This window comes from Rhipicephalus microplus, chromosome X (assembly GCF_043290135.1).
Source record: "Rhipicephalus microplus isolate Deutch F79 chromosome X, USDA_Rmic, whole genome shotgun sequence".
NCBI classification, from domain to species: Eukaryota; Metazoa; Arthropoda; class Arachnida; order Ixodida; family Ixodidae; genus Rhipicephalus; species Rhipicephalus microplus.
In genome coordinates, this window is record NC_134710.1 from 406,849,800 (window position 1) to 406,866,837 (window position 17,038).

The window sequence follows — 17,038 nt, forward strand, 5'->3', positions numbered from 1 at the left end:
AAACAACAGAAAATGGTTTCGCTCTCTTCAACTTACCTCTTGCTTTCCGACATGAAGCGCACCATGAAGTGCAACTATGAACCATTTCACGCGAATGCTTTCGTGCAACTCCGTCAACGTATGTCGACGCGGATCTGCGAAGCGAGTTCACTTGTCGGTTTTTATTGAAACGCCAGGCGCGCGTCTAATGCGTGTCTAGTGCATGCCAGTTGGTACAAATACATGTGGGTATGCACGTATACAGAGCAGCTGTAGGTTGTAATCAACGCACCTAAAGAAACATTTCACTCTTGACCAGTTCCCGCTTGAGCCGAAACGCGCTGCTTCGAGACACCTCACCAGTAGAACTCTCAGTTTTCAGGAAGTTCCCAGCACCGCATCAGAATCACTTGGCATCACGATTGACCAAATGGGCACATTTTAAAAAAAACGCCATCGCAGTGCTGCTGGACGAGTGTTCGTACCAGTCTGGTCGTAGTTTTTTTTCTTGCGTGTGCACAAGCCGGTTGTAATCAATCGCCACAACGTCACGCCCTGTAGCCACTTACAGGATCCAGCAAGAAGCACGTTCATTGTGTCACAGCACGAACAAAACACAATCGGAGAAGTGGACTAGTTAGAACTGGACGAAATACCGCGGCCGTGGAACTAAAATGTACTACGCGAGACGCCATGGCTAGTGGTGTAAAGTATAGAACTGCACAACGTTGCCGGTTGAGTAACGCACATCCCGCTTGCTCTTGTGTTGTGCCGTTTATGTTCATAAAGGTAACTGTTTATTCTACGTCTTATTTCGTTCCATTTTGTTTCATTTACATCTATTCAACGTAGCAACAGAACCCAAACATTCGCTTTTGGATGAAAGGTTTAAACCTTCTAGGGGACGCTTCAGGCAAATAAGCGAGGAGGAAAAGGGAGGGTGTCGCTACCTTGGAAACTTGTTTCGTCTAGGGACCTTACCCCCACACAAAAACGGCTGCTGCGGCGCACGGAAATGACGTCATGCATTTTTTGGTTAGGCGCTTTGTTTGAATAGTCGGGAGTGTCTAGCGGTACGTCTAGACATAACGATAAAAGCAGTTGAAATTCCGTCCAAACAGATAAGTGAACAAAAATGTCAGTTAGGTTTAGCGTGACAACAATGCAAAACTGGCTTGTTTGCCATCTCAAACTGATCGGCAGCTGTGGCGTAGTTAGTTAAAGCAACACATCCACTGGTGAGGTCGGTTGTTTAAGTCCCATTGCAGTTATCGGTACTTTCTCTTTTTTTTTTGTTCACGCATGTAATGTTTTAACATTTGCACCTCTTCATCAGCCCGACTTGCTGCTGGTGGTGGTCCCGTCCACAGGCCCTTTAATATTGGATCTTCGATGACTCTTGCAGTATTGACTATATTTATTATGATAAAGTGTTTTGCGAATTAATGCTCTTAATCGGCGAGACGCAAAAAGACACAAAAAAACTCAAATGCAGCTGGCTGCATTGGTTTCTTCGGCACAGGTGTCAGGAATGTTGATTTCCACGGTTTATCAAAGTTTTAATGACAGAAAGGTGCACTGCAACGTAGTCTCGGGCAACTTTTTTTATGTCGCTCAGTGTACCATCACCTGACGAAGTAACCGGCAGGCCGCTTTCTTTAAAAATACTGACGTGTCACTGCAATGTTCTAGGCGATCAGCACTTGATAAACAATGCCCAAGGGCAAGTGCCGACGGCGTTAGCCCATCTAACTACAAAACAGCTCGTCTGCCTTGCTCAATAACACGCGCGGCCTGTGACAGCACGGGAGCATTCACGTAGCAACGGATGAGAACGGCCGTACGTGTTCGCACTTGACAAAACAGACGGCAATGCAGTAGCTCTGGCCTTCGTAGATCACAGGCTTCGTAAGAACATTACAATAAAGTTGTTTCCATCCACCGTATGAACACTTCGCCGACGCACTGGGGTTTCATGCCTGTGCGTCCGGTCAGTCACACGTGAACTGTGCGAAAGTATTTATTTCATCGTCGACCTTGTCCTTCGCGACAAGCAAAACTCGGCAGCAAGAACACTTTCACCTTTGACAACACCACGCTTGGCATTGCAATCTAGAAAATGCAGTACGTCCAACAACTGTAATCCGCACATCATACTGAGAAACTTTATGGCGCACACACTCAGATGAAGCTGCGGCGCGGTCGACGGCCGCGCTAGCTCCAACCACTAGGTTCAACTAAGTATCCAGCAATCACATGAAGCAGCGACGACACTCCAGTCCTCCTTGGGAGTGGCCTAGGCCATGGCCACGATTTCATCGGAGTTTTCACCACCTAACACATCGCAGGCGGCTACCATCTCGCAGTGTTTATATAGAGGCTATAAGGTTTTACTAGTGTCCGGAGCGGGCGTCTCTTACGGTCCCCGGCGCCGCTGAAAGCAGTTTGGATGAGTGGAACGGCGGCCGGGTGGTGGCGCTGGGTGTCGGTGGCGCGCTGTCAGCAGCGGCTCACGCAGCAGTCGAGGGCGCGTAAACGTATACCTTTCTTCGGTGTGGTTAGCACGTGCGTCGTTGGCGTGCTCCTTGTTTCTTCCCAGTGTGCTCAAGACACGATGTGAGGCAGCGTTTTGAACTGTTGTGTGCGCCATAATGCCATCTAAAAAGGCAAGAACGTGTTTCGTGCCGCTTTGTAAAGGCGGATACAAGTCGTCAACACAAAAGGTATCGTTGTTCCGTGCTCCAACCGACCCTGCTCGCTTGAAGGAATTGGCAAGAAATATCAAGCGGGAGGACAAAGTTTTGGATAACACCTGTGTTCTCTGTTCGCACCACTTCGATGAACGATTTATCTGGAAAAAGTTTACGCACGTATTCAATGGAGAAACTGTGCAACTTGACTGTAAACGTCCAGCGCTTACAGAGGACGCCGTCCCTACTATATTTCCTGATGCTCCTTCGTATTTCACGAAGCAGGTGCCGAAGAAAAGGAAAGCTAGAGACTTCGGTAACACCGAAGCCGCACCGGCGAAACGAAGTGCTTCCAACACCGACGTTGATGTAGTCGTTGAGATGGATGTCTGCCCGGAGGAAACGCCGCAGCCACCCAAGCTGCTTGGGGGCATCATTTTGCCGTCCCCATTGTGCAGCAAGGTTGTCTTGCCTACAGCCCTCTGTTTCGCCTGGCACACAAGCTCAGAACCCGGCGACTTGCGTGTTATGAAACACGTTACGATTTCAGCGTGTACAGAAGCCACTGCGGCGCAGGAAAACTCATTTCTTTGCACCGTGTTCTGCCGCGGCATTAAGACAGATGAACTGCCTGTAAATAACGAGTGTGACTCTGCGGAGGCACTGAAGAAGGCCGATGGACTGAAACTTGGACTGCCCAGGATGTGGCATTGAGCCAGTAGCAAGTGGCCAGTATTGAAGTTTGGTGCAGCCCACTTCGCAAAGAACTGCCTGGTGACCAGCCCCGACGGGAAACCCTGTTTGCGCTGTAAATACAGTCGGAAGCTTGTGCAGAATCACATGTACAGGCTGAAGAGGAAACGCAGCACAAGCTTCAAACAGTGGTTGGCCAGAAAGTCGCTCGAGTTGTTCCGAACGAAAAGAAAGCTGACAAAGGCACGCAGAAGCCTGGAAGATCTTAAAATAATGAACCAGAATATCGCTAGTTCAACCTTGGATGAGAGGATCGAAAGTCTGCCTCCCAAACAACGCCTTGCTGTGAAAACATGCTTTGATATGCTGCCTCCAGAAACTCAACCAGGGGCATGGTGTACGACCAACTCTGGGTTTTGGAGTGTATACTCATGCGCATAAAGAGCCCCAAGCTTTATGAGCACGTGCGGAGGCATGAGATACTGGCTCTGCCCAGCAAGTCCTGTTTAGACCGACACATGGCCGGTTTTAAGAGTTCGTTTGGCTTTAATGCCAGCGTTTTCGAGGCACTGAAGAAGAAGACTGTAGGCATGGGTGCACACAGCTGCCATGGTGGTCTTGTGTTCGACGAAATAAAACTCTCAGAGAACATCAGTGTCAGGACCTCTGGAGAACTGAGCGGCTTTGTGGACCTCGGCCCATTTACTGAAAGCAACGAGACTACAGTGAGTGACCACGGCCTTGCCATCATGTTTCAGCCTTTCCAGGGTGAGTTCTCTGTAGAGCATATGATGATAGTATAATCTTTTTAACGTTTTGATACTTTATACTTTGGAACTAAATTGTACTGCACAAGCATTTCTCTTTGCAAAATTGTTGCACTTAACAAAGCCCTTTTATTTCCTTTTCCAGGGAACTGGACCCAGATCCTAGGGGTTTTCTCTTCCAAGGGAAACGTGAAGGCGAACATTCTTTCGAAAATTCTTCTGGAGGCCACAATTCTGGCTGAGAAGTCTGGCCTTTTCGTCGACTACTGGACCAGTGATGGGGCTCCTTGGAATCGCAGTTTATGGAAACTGTTTGGGATCAAAGGTAGGCCAATTTTTATCACGACCCTTGTATTTAATCCCGTTGAGCCTGTTCAGTTGCCCTATGTAACAAAATTTTCTTACCTATGCAGCATCTATCAAAGAAATAAAGTGCAAAGTTCCCCATCCAGTGGACGCAACAAGAAGCCCGCATTTTATCTCCGACTTTCCTCATTTGGTCAAATGTGTGCGAAATGCTTTCGTGTCAAAGGGTCTCCCAATTCCAACTGGTCATGCCCATGCCGATGTAATTAAGGAAGCCTGGAAAGAGGACCAGAATTCTCTAACACTGAAAGTTATGCCACGCATTACCAAGTCTCACGTTCCGCCAAATTCTTTTGAGAAAATGCGGGTGAACTTAGATTTTCAGTTGTTCAGTGAAGAAGTCCTTAAGGAGCTTTTTTTCTATAAAGAACACTTAATTGGACAAAACATTCCGAGCAGTCCAACCTACAGAAGAGCTTGTAAAGCTCATGGAGAAGCTGATTTTTGCCATGACATCTAGAACACCATCGAAAGGCCTCGGACCAAACTCGCTGAGTGCGCAGTTTCACGACAATTTCATTGAATTCCTGGCTGAGTGGGAACATCATGCTGCTGAGCATGGTGGCGGGTTTTTGAGTCCAGGAACTGCCTGTAGGCTGCGTGTGACTTTGAAAAGCACGCTGTCACTTCTTTGCTACTTGAGTAGCTCTCTTGGTTTTAAATATCTCTTAACGGCAAATTTAAGCCAAGACAAAACAGAAAATGTGTTCGGAATTGTAAGGCAGTCTTTCGGATGCAATGACCACCCATCACCGGAGCAGTTCTTGATAATAATCAACAGTCTGTCATTCTACAGCCTAGCACGGTCCCCTAAGAATGGGAACTCTCCCGAAGAAGTTGTCACAGCACTTTTGGGACCATCTGACCTTGGTAGAGAAAAGTCAGCCCACATATCAGCAGTAATTGACGAGATTTTGGATGATGGCAACTTGGAGCGTACAGAATATGTGTTGCGAACACAAGGGCTGCTTGATCACAAAAGCTGCATTGAAAAGCACAGTGACAGCCGCCTTGTATTTTACATAGCAGGCTATGTTGTGAGAAAATCTCTCAAAAGGTCTTCATGCCTTGAATGCGCTAGCTTCTTCTCTTTGTATTTTGCCTGTGCAAGCAGAGTGCAATGATAATGCTTCTTTTACACGAGAATTTGATCATGCTGGGTTAATTTAATTTTACAAGCCGGTCGAGGAGCTCGTTGGGAATCTTGAAAACACCTTTACTGTGTTCTTCAGCAGAAATGAGCTTCATGCTGGAAGCATGATGGACTTTTTGCAGTTTTTGCATGGAGCTCAGCTGAAAGAAGTTGGGTGCAGCGAACACGGAAGGGATGTTACGAGGAACATAATTAAGTTCTATGCCCTGACCCGATTACACTTTTTTGCAAAAGCAAAGAACCTGGAGAGGAGCATTCAGAGGCAAAAACAAAAACTTCTGAAAATGAGGTGATGTCAATAAAAACGTCTGCAGTTCAGCAAAGTGACCTAGCCTTGTACACGCACCGTCGTGCATACTTTTTTGGAGTGTAAAATGTTCTGTGCTCGTGTGTATTTTTTTGTTTTTCGCACGAAAATGTGACTGTTTGTTAAATTATGTATCTATTTCTTGCTTTGCTCCCAAAGATGGGAGTGTGTATTAATTTTCAAAATGTGTGATTTTTGAAGTTTCATTTTGTAACGCTGCAATAAATGCTCATTGACAATCTTGAATTCTGTTATGTTTGGGGTTGTTGTGTGGTAGTTTTTGTATTGGAAACTTCAGCTGTATTTCATAACTCGTTGCTTCCGCTATGCTCTTAATAGTAGTAATATTTTAATTACTACTCAGGGTGGCTGTAACCACGCGTACAGGGCCGATAAAGGAAAAACTGCCCCTTTCACTTGCTGCAGTGGCTTAGTGCATGGCTAAAGCGTTGTGCTGCTGAGCACAAGGACGCGGGTTTAATTTCTGGCCGCGGCGGCCGCTTTTCTGAGGGAGTTGAAAAGGAAGAACCCCCATGTGTTCCAGATTTCGGCACACGTTAAAGATCCCCAGGTGGTCGAAATTAATCGGGAGCGCTCCACGAAGGCGCAGTTTCGGCACGTTAATCTCCGCAATCAAACTACCCCTTCCGATGAGGTTTGCGCACCCAAGCCGTGGTCGCGTAATGTGCGCTTGTCAAGCTCACAAGATCGCCATCGTGAGTGTATGTAATCGCATGTTTGATTATTTTTCGTGTGTCTGCGGAGGACTTGTAGTGAGCGGCCAAAAAATTATGCTCGCACTCGAACAGCCGCACAAAAGCGCGCAGACGCCCACGAAAGCCGCGCGCCAGCGAGCTGTGGTGCTATATACTGTGGATCATTGCAGACTATTTCGCTTCGGCGCGCTCCTTCCCGACACTAGGAAAACCGTGAGGAAAACTTTTCTAGCCTCTATAATGTTTACCTTTCGCAGCCGCAGCGCCCATGGCGCCCCCTGTATTTAAAATACTTGTAATATGTATTTAAATAACAAACTTAGTCTAATTGACTCGTTAAACACCTGCTTAGTAAAATTGTTGTAGGTTTAACGCATTACACACGAATAATTTACACGTTTACTTAGCTTTAGGTAGTAATTTTTAAAGTGACGTCACTTTTGTGCGGCGCAGAAGCCACTTCTGTGTGGAGATGGCTGCTGCTACGCGCGGCGCAGAAGACGCTGCCAAAACTTATTTGAAGACATGACCTACTACACTCCTGACCTGTTCAGATAGCGGGGTTCCTATGGGAGCGCGTGTCCCCGCTCTCGTTCAATCGCTCGCCGTAGGTGGCGCTACCTATAACCTGTTCGTCTGCTACTGTGCGGCCGGCAGGAGGGCGACGGACTGATACCATGCGTCTGCTTCTGTGACAAACTGCCTATACGTGTGATTGTTTTTTGCTGAAAAGGCTAACGTGTGCTATGTGTTACATTTTAGTAGTTAGGCTATACTGGTTGATTGACTTCTAAAGCTGTATATTTGCGTAGAAATGTCTTGCTGCATGGTTGTTTTTGCCATTCCAGCCTAAAAAAACTTCAATTTAGTATTCATAAAGCTTTTGACTAATAATGTACTCATTGGTAATAGAATATCAAACTGATTTTAGGTTGTTTAGGACGCGTCAGGTGAAACGCAGTGCCCCTGTTGAGCACTTACCTTGGACACTCGCCCTGGACAGGTGTTACACTTGTAGTCAATTGATAGAAGAGAATAATGCACATACGCCCACGGACGCATATCAAGGAGAGACACAGGAATTGAAGCTTTAACTCTTACTGTGACCTACACAACAAAAATTGTGCGTCAAATTTCGCTACGGGAGTTTGTCTGCTGGAACGGGGAGCGCTGGCCGATGCGCGTTTCTATGATTTTATATGTCCGTGCGATGAGACGATATGGTAAAGGCAGTGATGTGCCTATCGAGGGCAACACATTGCGACCCCAATAAAGTTTTTATCGTCATCATTATCATCATCTTGTCGAGCATAGTTAATAATAATAATAATAATAATAATAATAATAATAATAATAATAATAATAATAATAATAATAATAATAATAATAATAATAATAATAATAATAATAATAATAATAATAATAATAATGTTTTATTTTTCATCAATAGTTTGATGAAGGACAGCGGCAGGTAAAAGCTGCTCTTCGAAAGAGGCAGCTTGACATAGGCCCACAGACGCCTTTAGCACGACAGCACTGGCAAACAGTTAGCAATGTTATCTAAGCAACAATTACAAAAATATCAAGTTCAAATTCTAAAAATAAAAATAGCAACCATGATAACAATGTAGCAACTGCAAAGAAATCTTGAAAACTATACATGTGTATATCGTGCAATTGAGTTCGGGTACAGAGTAAGAAATCTATGCCAGCTTTCACATATTTATCAATTAACGTAGAAACTGTGTAGAACAACCTATCTGTGGAGTAGTTTGTTCTCGAAGTTTTTATTTTCCATGTTTCTTTATGTCATGTTTCGAACAAATTATTTGGCTGCAGTTTCGAGAGGTCGTACAAATAATGTCGACTTTCTTGAAATTGACGCCTGACCACCAATGCTAACTTAAAATCGTAGAGACGATGTAGGGGTGGTATTCCAGCCTGTTGAAACAATTCACTTCTGCGAGCATCATACGACCAGTAAAAAATTATTCTAATATACGTCTTTTGCATCAGGTACAGTTTTTGTAAGCGCGTGTTAGTCGTAGTCCTTCATACCAAGAAACAATAAGCAAGATGCCAACAGAACAGTCATTTATAAAGTAAGAATTTTACCTTGTATAGTAGAACAGTTTTGCCACTGTACACCGTGCCCTCTACGCGAGATAACTGACCCAGCACACTGTAAATGCGATCGTTTCAAAGCATATTGCTCGAAAATGTAACTCCAAGAATTTTTATACAATTTACTAACTCAATAATAGTATCGCCATACTTGAAATGTATGTTTTCATTAACAGACTTATTTTTAGGGCGGAATAGTACCGCCTTTGTTGTACTAGTGGTTATGTTTGATTGATAGCGCCCAAGGGCGACACCCGCAGTTGGGGCGCGTACACATGCTGAAAATGTGCCATTATACTCGTTTGTCAATGAAAAGCAGATCCCTCAAAGTGATATCAAGGTTTCTGCTAAAAGAATTTGGCGAGTGTATGCGTGTGATTCGAGCAATGTTACAGCACTTCAAAATGAAACAAAACACATTTGTCGCTTTACTTATGCGTGCCACAATATGCCAGTTAAAGCTGATGTTTCAAACAAAGTTTCTGCACTTTCGAAGAATATCCTACTTGCTGGCACACAGTGACGGCTTGTGTCTGCAATAAAGAAAAACATATGTACGCGTACAGAGCTGCGTGCATTTGGGTCATAGTTCAATAAAATGTGCTAGCAAGGTTCTGGGCGCGTACATGATACAATGGAGGCATGCAACTAAACTTTTAAAATCTTGCGAGATTTTGGCTTTTCGGCTATTCTCTTTCTCTTTCCTTCTTTGGCTGTTTTGTCCCGCACGTAGTTTGAGAAGAAAGGACGGCTAAATTTTTGCAACACTAGCCGCGCCATGGCTTCTCGGTGCTCGCTAGTAGCGCCTTTATGGCTGAAAAGAGGGTTCAAGGCCACTGCAGGTAGCACAGTTTGCACAAAAAGTGCCATCGGCCTCTTTTTGGAAATGGCCAATGGCGCAAATGCTTCCGCGGCCCTTTCTAGAGTGCTCACAAAGGAAAGAAATGAGATCGTTGGGTATGAAAGCCCTCCCCTGTCTAAATTAAATATCACAGCAGTAGCTGGTCCAGATGAGCTGGGAGCCTTGATTTTGCCGATGCAGTCGTCGCAAGTAATGCAATCCTCAGCTGCTTTCACCAGGAAGCCCGCTATAAGGCCAAGCGTGCTGGCCCTTATGCCTGGCTGTGGGGCACCTGTGGGAAGGTAGAAATGAAAAGTGTGCAAGAATTTTATCAGTATATAGATAAGCATGCATGATTAAACCGACACGTGTCCGTATACAAAATATGAGAAATATATATATATATATATATATATATATATATATATATATATATATATATATATATATATATATATATATATATATATATATATATATATATATATATATATATATATATATATATGGATGTTAATGCGCTTTCAGATAACAACTGTTGCCCCACCGCGGTGGTCTAGTGGCTAAGGTACTCGGCTGCTGACCCGCAGGTCGCGGGACCGAATCCCGGCTTCGGCGGCTGCACTTTCGATGGAGGTGAAAATGCCGTAGGCCCGCGTTCTCAGATTTGGGCGCACGTTAAAGAACCCCAGGTGGTCGAAATTTCTGGAGCCCTTCACTACGGTGTCTCTCATAATAATATGGTGGTTTTGGAACGTTAAACCCCACATATCATCAAGATAACTGTTCATTCAGCCGACGTTTGCGTCGGGAGAGCCCCGTCTTTTTCAAGGTATAATAATATTTACACATTTTCCGCGTCGATTTATAGCTTGTCACGACAGGAGGGAAGAAGTCCGGAGAATAGTATAAACAACAACATAAAAAAAACTGAGGGAGAAACGTTTAAAAATAAAAAAAAATCTAGGAGAAGAAGCAAGAGAAAGACGACGGGATTAGGAAGGGACAGCATCTCAAGAGAGTAAGGCGAACGCAAACGAGCCATGCCATCATCTGTGTGCCAGTTATGACAGCGATTCAAAACCGCCGAAAATTTCTTCCCCGATTGCGGGAAAGGGACGTCGGTTAGTCGAGTTGTGTGGGCGCCTGGTGAAAGCATGTTATATTTTTAAATGTAAGCCATAGTACCTGCTTGTACCATGGACTTATCGTTACATACATACACAGTATAACTGATTGAGAAGCATGTTTTCATCTACATCGTGCACTGACGCAAACGCTGCCTCACGCGGCTTGCATGTAACACAGTAAGCAGCGCAGAGTTTATAATATATGCATAATATCGTATAGTGGGGAATTGTTGGACGGTGTGTAATAATTTTTAAATAATGTAAATCATTCCATTACACGGAATCAACGAGATATGAAAAGCGCACCACGGCAAGTCTGCAGGGCTTCTAGATGTGGCCGCATCGTCTGGGTTATAGTAGCAGATGTCGATGCCGCGCACTCGCCTGACGACCCTTGATTCTGGTTTACTAGCGAGTGCATTTCCAGAGGTTGTCCGGCTTGCTTTACTGCTGTGGAGCACGACGCCTGCCTTGCACTGGGCGATCCAAGAGGAGACGTTGTTTGCTCTGTACTGCCGCTTGGTGATGAGTGCATCATTCCCATCACGAGGACTTTCTGCAGTGATGAAAGCGCAGCACGGGCGTCTGTCTGATCGTTGCTTCCTTGAAGCTGTCTGATGGTGGAAAAAAGTGCTTCGACAGGGTCACTGGAGAATTTGGCAGTCAACACGTATAGGAAACCTGAACGGATGAGAAATTGTGTGCACTGTACTGTGGACATTGTGGTCAGTTGGAGAGCTTCGTATGTTTCAAGAGATATGAATGCCCTCTTATGTGGTGCCGCGGCTTTCCATGCTGCGAAAAAGGGCAGAAATTCCTGCTCCAGCCATATCAACCTGAAAATAAAGCAGTTTATTGTAGAAAATATGAAACCTAGCGGGATAAATGGAATGTACCTGTCATCATCTGGGGAACTGAACGGCATCCTGTTTTGGTCCCGGCTTACTACGTGGAAGGTTGTATTTCTTATGTTGTGTATGGTGAACCATTTAAATATCATTTCCATCAGCTCGATGGTTGGCAGGCAGTCTTCAAACCCGAAAATGCCAAATCTGCGGCCGTATTGTAAGAGGTATCGTAAGGCCGATGTCACCTAGAAACCAAGGAGACGCGACATATTAAAAATGATCGGAATTATTTAGAGAGAGGTTTCTAAGCTTGGACGTTCGTATACAGCAAGTGAGACGAGTTACAAGTGGCACTGCAGTCATCAATAACGTGCACTTTTAAGTGAGTTTGTGTTAGTGAACATATATTTATAGAAGCTCTAATGATACGTAATTATTGTGTGGTAAGCAATACGCGCAGGTACATTCGTTAAGAAAGGGAAATTGTATGTTCAGATAACCATGCGCTGTTAGCAGCAGCAGTAGCAGCAGCTCATGTGCATGTTTTTATGTGACCATACTGATAAATATGTTAGCAGTTATATACGTATTGAATTACATTTTCACCATTTGCTTCCGTTTGGGTTCTACAAACAAATAAACCAGAAACTAACATGAATATTCACGTATCGTTTGCGGTGAATTACTATTAAAAGGCAGTTTTTGTACTGCTTCATTTGAACGAAAAGCTGCAAAATTTTTTCTGCTTCTGCATGAACATTCACTTGACGTAATATGATGTAAAATGAGTTGTGGCGTAATATTAGCGCATAAAAGTTTGCCCGAGCGCGCCAAAGAATTTGAGAAGTATAAACGTCACTACTGATAGAAAACTGCGAGCATGATTCTAGCTCAATTAGATGTATTTTTTTGTGTAATACAGGTTGCTACATAATTTACAGCTAACGAAAAGGCATTTCCTGCATGACCTGTGTGCGTCACGCATTGTGATGTCTACAAGGAATACAGAGAATCTGGGAGTGTGTGACACTAACGCTAAATGGGTTTACACCTTTTCTTATACATGCCTGTGGAGAGAACACTTCAACGGCCCTCTTCACGCTTAATTTCTCGAAGTTCGTCGGGTAAACGTGCTTCTGCGTAAGGTTCCGAACAAGCTTGAACGACGACTGTTTTTCTGTTATGTCCAGCAACTTTCTCAAATACGTGGGGCTGTAGTAATGCCCATTGTTGAACAGAACGCGTTTGGTGGACAACATCTGGTTGCGGAGATTTTTCAGGATGTGGCAGTGGTCAAAAGAAAGGAAGAGCCTCCGATTCATATCCATTGGATGTCTGCAACAACAACAAAAAAAAATGAATAAATAAATTGGAGAAAGGCGGCGTTTGCGGTGTGAATAATTAGTTGCATATACGGTTTTCTGTTTTTTACCAAAGTAATGTAAATGTTAGCCATTCGAAGGACGTGTGCGTTGTTAATTATTACCTTATTATAAAATTTCTCCACTCATGCCATGATCCTGCAGGTCTGTGTGTGTGTTTTATTGAGATTACCTACACCTTAAATCTTCCGAAACTTTAAGTATACTCACCCATTCATACAGTCGCATGCAGGTGCGCATACATTACGCAAACGCGTAACGTCAATTGATTTGTAAAGACGGGCTATTTACAGCGATTGTACTGTTGATAGCAATCTTGTTATGGACACGGCTTTCTTATATGGCAGCGCTGATTAAAAAAAAAGAAGGGGGGGGGGGGGCTCTGATGCTGATACAGGCTTTTTTTTTTGTGCGACCAAGTCTTTTGTTTTTTTTTTCACTCAAACACGGCATGCATGCGCGTGCATACATTGATTGATAGATATGTGGGGTTTAACGTCCCAAAACCACCATATGATTTTGAGAGACGCCGTAGTGGAGGGCTCCGGAAATTTCGACCACCTGGGGTTCTTTAACGTGCACCCAAATCTGAGAACGCGGGCCTACAACATTTCCGCCTCCATCGGAAAAGCAGCAGCCGCAGCTGGGATTCGATCCATGCATACATTGAGGGCACACTGCGAATACATATAAAAAAATATTTACACTAGGCATTGCGCACAGCTTAATGCGAGCTGAGAGCAAAAATATATACTTAGCAACTTACGGCACAACTGGCATCATACGACCATTCCCTAACATGGTGAACATCTTTTTGTTCGAAGCGTGGTTGTCAGCTACAAGTCGGACCACTTGGAATCCTGCTTCTTCGATGGACTTAATTACTTCAAGTGTTAGTTGATGCATGCAGGTGGTCTCCTTTTACTGACTGCGTGAAATAATATCCCACGGGTAGCCTGAAAAAGATAAAAATTAGCAGTATTCTGTAGCGTCGGTGTCAGCTGGGCTTAAAATCTCACTCCGTTGGAGAGAGGAGGAGAGCCAATTGCTCATCTCGAGTGCTTGTCAAATAAGTGCACAATGCTAAAGTTGACTTGCCGGGGGAAAGGGGGGGGGGAGCCCTCCTTAAAAAATAGAAGACGACTCCCCCTGCCCCTCCCCAGACTTTCAGCCCTGGTCGCGGAATAGCACATCATTGGTTAATTAAAGACAACGTTTTCTTTTTATATCTATAGGTGGGGTTAGTCTTTCAGTCACAGCGAAACGTATAGTGATAGACAAAGTGATGATTCACTTACGTGTAGTGCGTTGATAAGCCTACAAATACAAAGGCGAGAAGGTGTGTGGCCAGCTCGTTCTGAATGCCCACTTCTTTTTCTAGGCCTCCCATTTCGACTAGGCCATGGACTTTGTCTCCTTTTTTTTCGTACGTCAGTGCTTGCTTTAAAGACATTTCATCCACAATCAAAGAGCCCATTTTTTCCTAACAAAAAAAATGGGGGGGGGGGGAATTCACTGTTAACAGACATGCGTTATATATCGGCGGAGACAGTTAATTATATAAATAACCTTCTTTGTTGTTCCGTACATGACCCATAATTTAACAGAAATGATTAGGGTTTAGAGCAAACATAGCGCACTGCCGTATACTCTTAAACAATACATCTTACGTTCGAGTAATCCTTGCCACAGGTCTGGTCCCTGTTTATTCACTTTAAATCACTTTTCATTCGGCTATACTAGCATGTATTTTGATCAGTCAAACACTGCCGCGTGCGCTGCTTCCTTCGTTATTCGCGTGCATATTGTAAATAATTCTGATCGAAGTAACGTACCCGTTCGGACAAGTGTGTGCTTTCCGTGTGCAGCCTTTGCTTCATTAGCGACGAAACAACTGCTCCAGTACAGTAGCCAATGTAACGCTTCAGTGTCATGCGACTTGGAAGGGTGAGGCACCCAGACCTCCGCAACATTTCGTACCCGCAGGGTGATTTAGCTTGCCACATTATGGCCTGCCTGATGGTCACCTCTTTCCAACGGTGATTTTTCTCACGCAGGCATTGCAATTGCTCCTTCAAAAATTCAGCCTTCTTGTCGTTCTCGTCCAGCATTTCCTGATGATGAAAGGGCAGTTGAAATGCGTAAATCACGCGCAAGATAACATACTGGAAGAAAGCGGAAGTGCAGGGGAGAATGGAAGCTTGACCCGCTGAAACATCGTAGAGCAGGGAATGCCGGCGCATCCAACAATTCGACATTTACGTACTGGACTTGCCCTTGTCAAGACAAGTTTAGATGTTGTGGGAGAGTGAGCAAACGTTCACACACACGCTACTAAAGGAGGCTGTTGCTGTCCTGACAAAGAATAGTGCACCTGATTGTCGAAACCTTGCATTTGGCATCATTCCTTATTCAACAATTCATAATCGCGAGAAAAGATATGCGTTTACTCTTAAGACAATAATAGATGTTTCATGTCACCACGTGGACATTCAATTGCAGCTATGCTACATTAATGAATTGCGCAACTTCAGACTTGCGTCATGTTCAGTAACCGGCCACCGACTCACACATACGGACTAGCGGAAACTGTTCACTTACACTTTCCAAACCATTCCTTCCTTTTTGAATGCAATGCTGCTCGCTCAAGTTTATAAGGCAGACATCACATGTGCGTCAAGCGTGGCTTCCTGTACGAGCATAAACCGATCGGCCCATAGCACCAACACAACACAGCTTGCAAATTACTGTCTTTCCAGTTGTCAGTCCAATGTCCCTAATTGTTTGCGACGACAGAAATTTGAACTCGTTGTTCGCAGGATAAAGGAATAAACTCGGGGTGCGCCAATCACGCAAGGGGGTACACACCGACCTTCGTATCTTAAACACTTGCTCATGTGCGCGCTTACCCACCAACCTTCTTTTATTCCGTGTCCTTATGTCAGGCCTACACCTTCGTATGACCAGAAAGATTGCCAGCATCGGCGTACACTAAAATGTCACGTAAATTTATATGAAGAAGAAAATCTATAAACAGAGTTTCTCTCGAGCAGACATCATGACAGCGGACTTGTCATCCTTAAGGCTATAATTGTATTTCAGTCTTTCAGAAAACAAGCCTGCTTGTCGAAACGCCGCCTCGAAACAACTTTGCTAAAACTACTGATTAAGCGAGTTGGTTCATGATTATTTTCAGTGTTTGTGTGTGTGTAAACAGCGATTAAAGAATGGGAACAACCCCTGTTCACAGGTTTTTTACTGCAAGCTTCCATCCTCCCCTTTCTGACGTTTCTTACAAAAAAGTATAGGGACACTAAGTTAATAGACTGATAAATGAGTACCTGATAATTCTCTATCGTTCCTGTTCCGATCATACGACTATTAGAACAGAAAAAATTAAGACTAGGTTTAATGTTCTGAGTTTGGCGAACAATCTTCGACACGTGCACGTCGCTTTATGTTGCGTCGCTCCTTGTGTACTTGGCCGCATTGGCTGAGAACATTTCTTTGAAACTTGCTACTTCAGACCTTGCATCTACTAACACAGCAGTCTTAGACATTACCTGAGGCCGTCAAAGTATGACGTCACTGCTAGCCGATGCGCGAGAACTTAAGGGTAGCATCGCCACCTTTACAATCTCTTATAGTTTCGAGAATTCCTTCGCTCACCGGACGTCCTCTCGTAGTACGGGTGATGTTGATAGAATTGACTTACTCCTAAATTGTTATTATGTTCAGAGTCATTTAAAATTAAGTGCGAATATAAAAGGATTAATATAACATTCGTCCACTGACGTAACTGCGTACCTGCAGCGTTAGAGCGCCATTCGCCTCGGCGAGGGCTTTCATCTCGAAAAAATCTTTCTTTAGCTTCTCTAGCTGTGAATGCAAATTACTGTTCATTTCTTTCAGCCTGCTGCACTTCCGCCGCAACGTCTTAGTTGCCGCGACCAGGGAGCGCATCTTCTTCAAACCGATCGACGTTTGCGACGTCATGGAGCGCCGCACTGGCCTCTTCTGGTGTTCCCCTTGTATAACTGAA

At 44.3% G+C, this 17,038-nt stretch overlaps 1 protein-coding gene across 1 annotated transcript in view; it reads left to right on the forward strand.

The window, feature by feature from the left end:
* Positions 1 to 4,325: 4,325 nt before the first annotated feature.
* Positions 4,326 to 17,038, forward strand: part of LOC119160964 (FK506-binding protein 15) — a 290,382-nt gene continuing 277,669 nt past the window's right edge. The window contains exon 1 of the mRNA XM_075880249.1: positions 4,326 to 4,454. Within this exon, the coding sequence (XP_075736364.1) occupies positions 4,432 to 4,454 (23 nt within the window). The 5' untranslated portion in view covers positions 4,326 to 4,431. The remainder of the gene's footprint in view (positions 4,455 to 17,038) is intronic.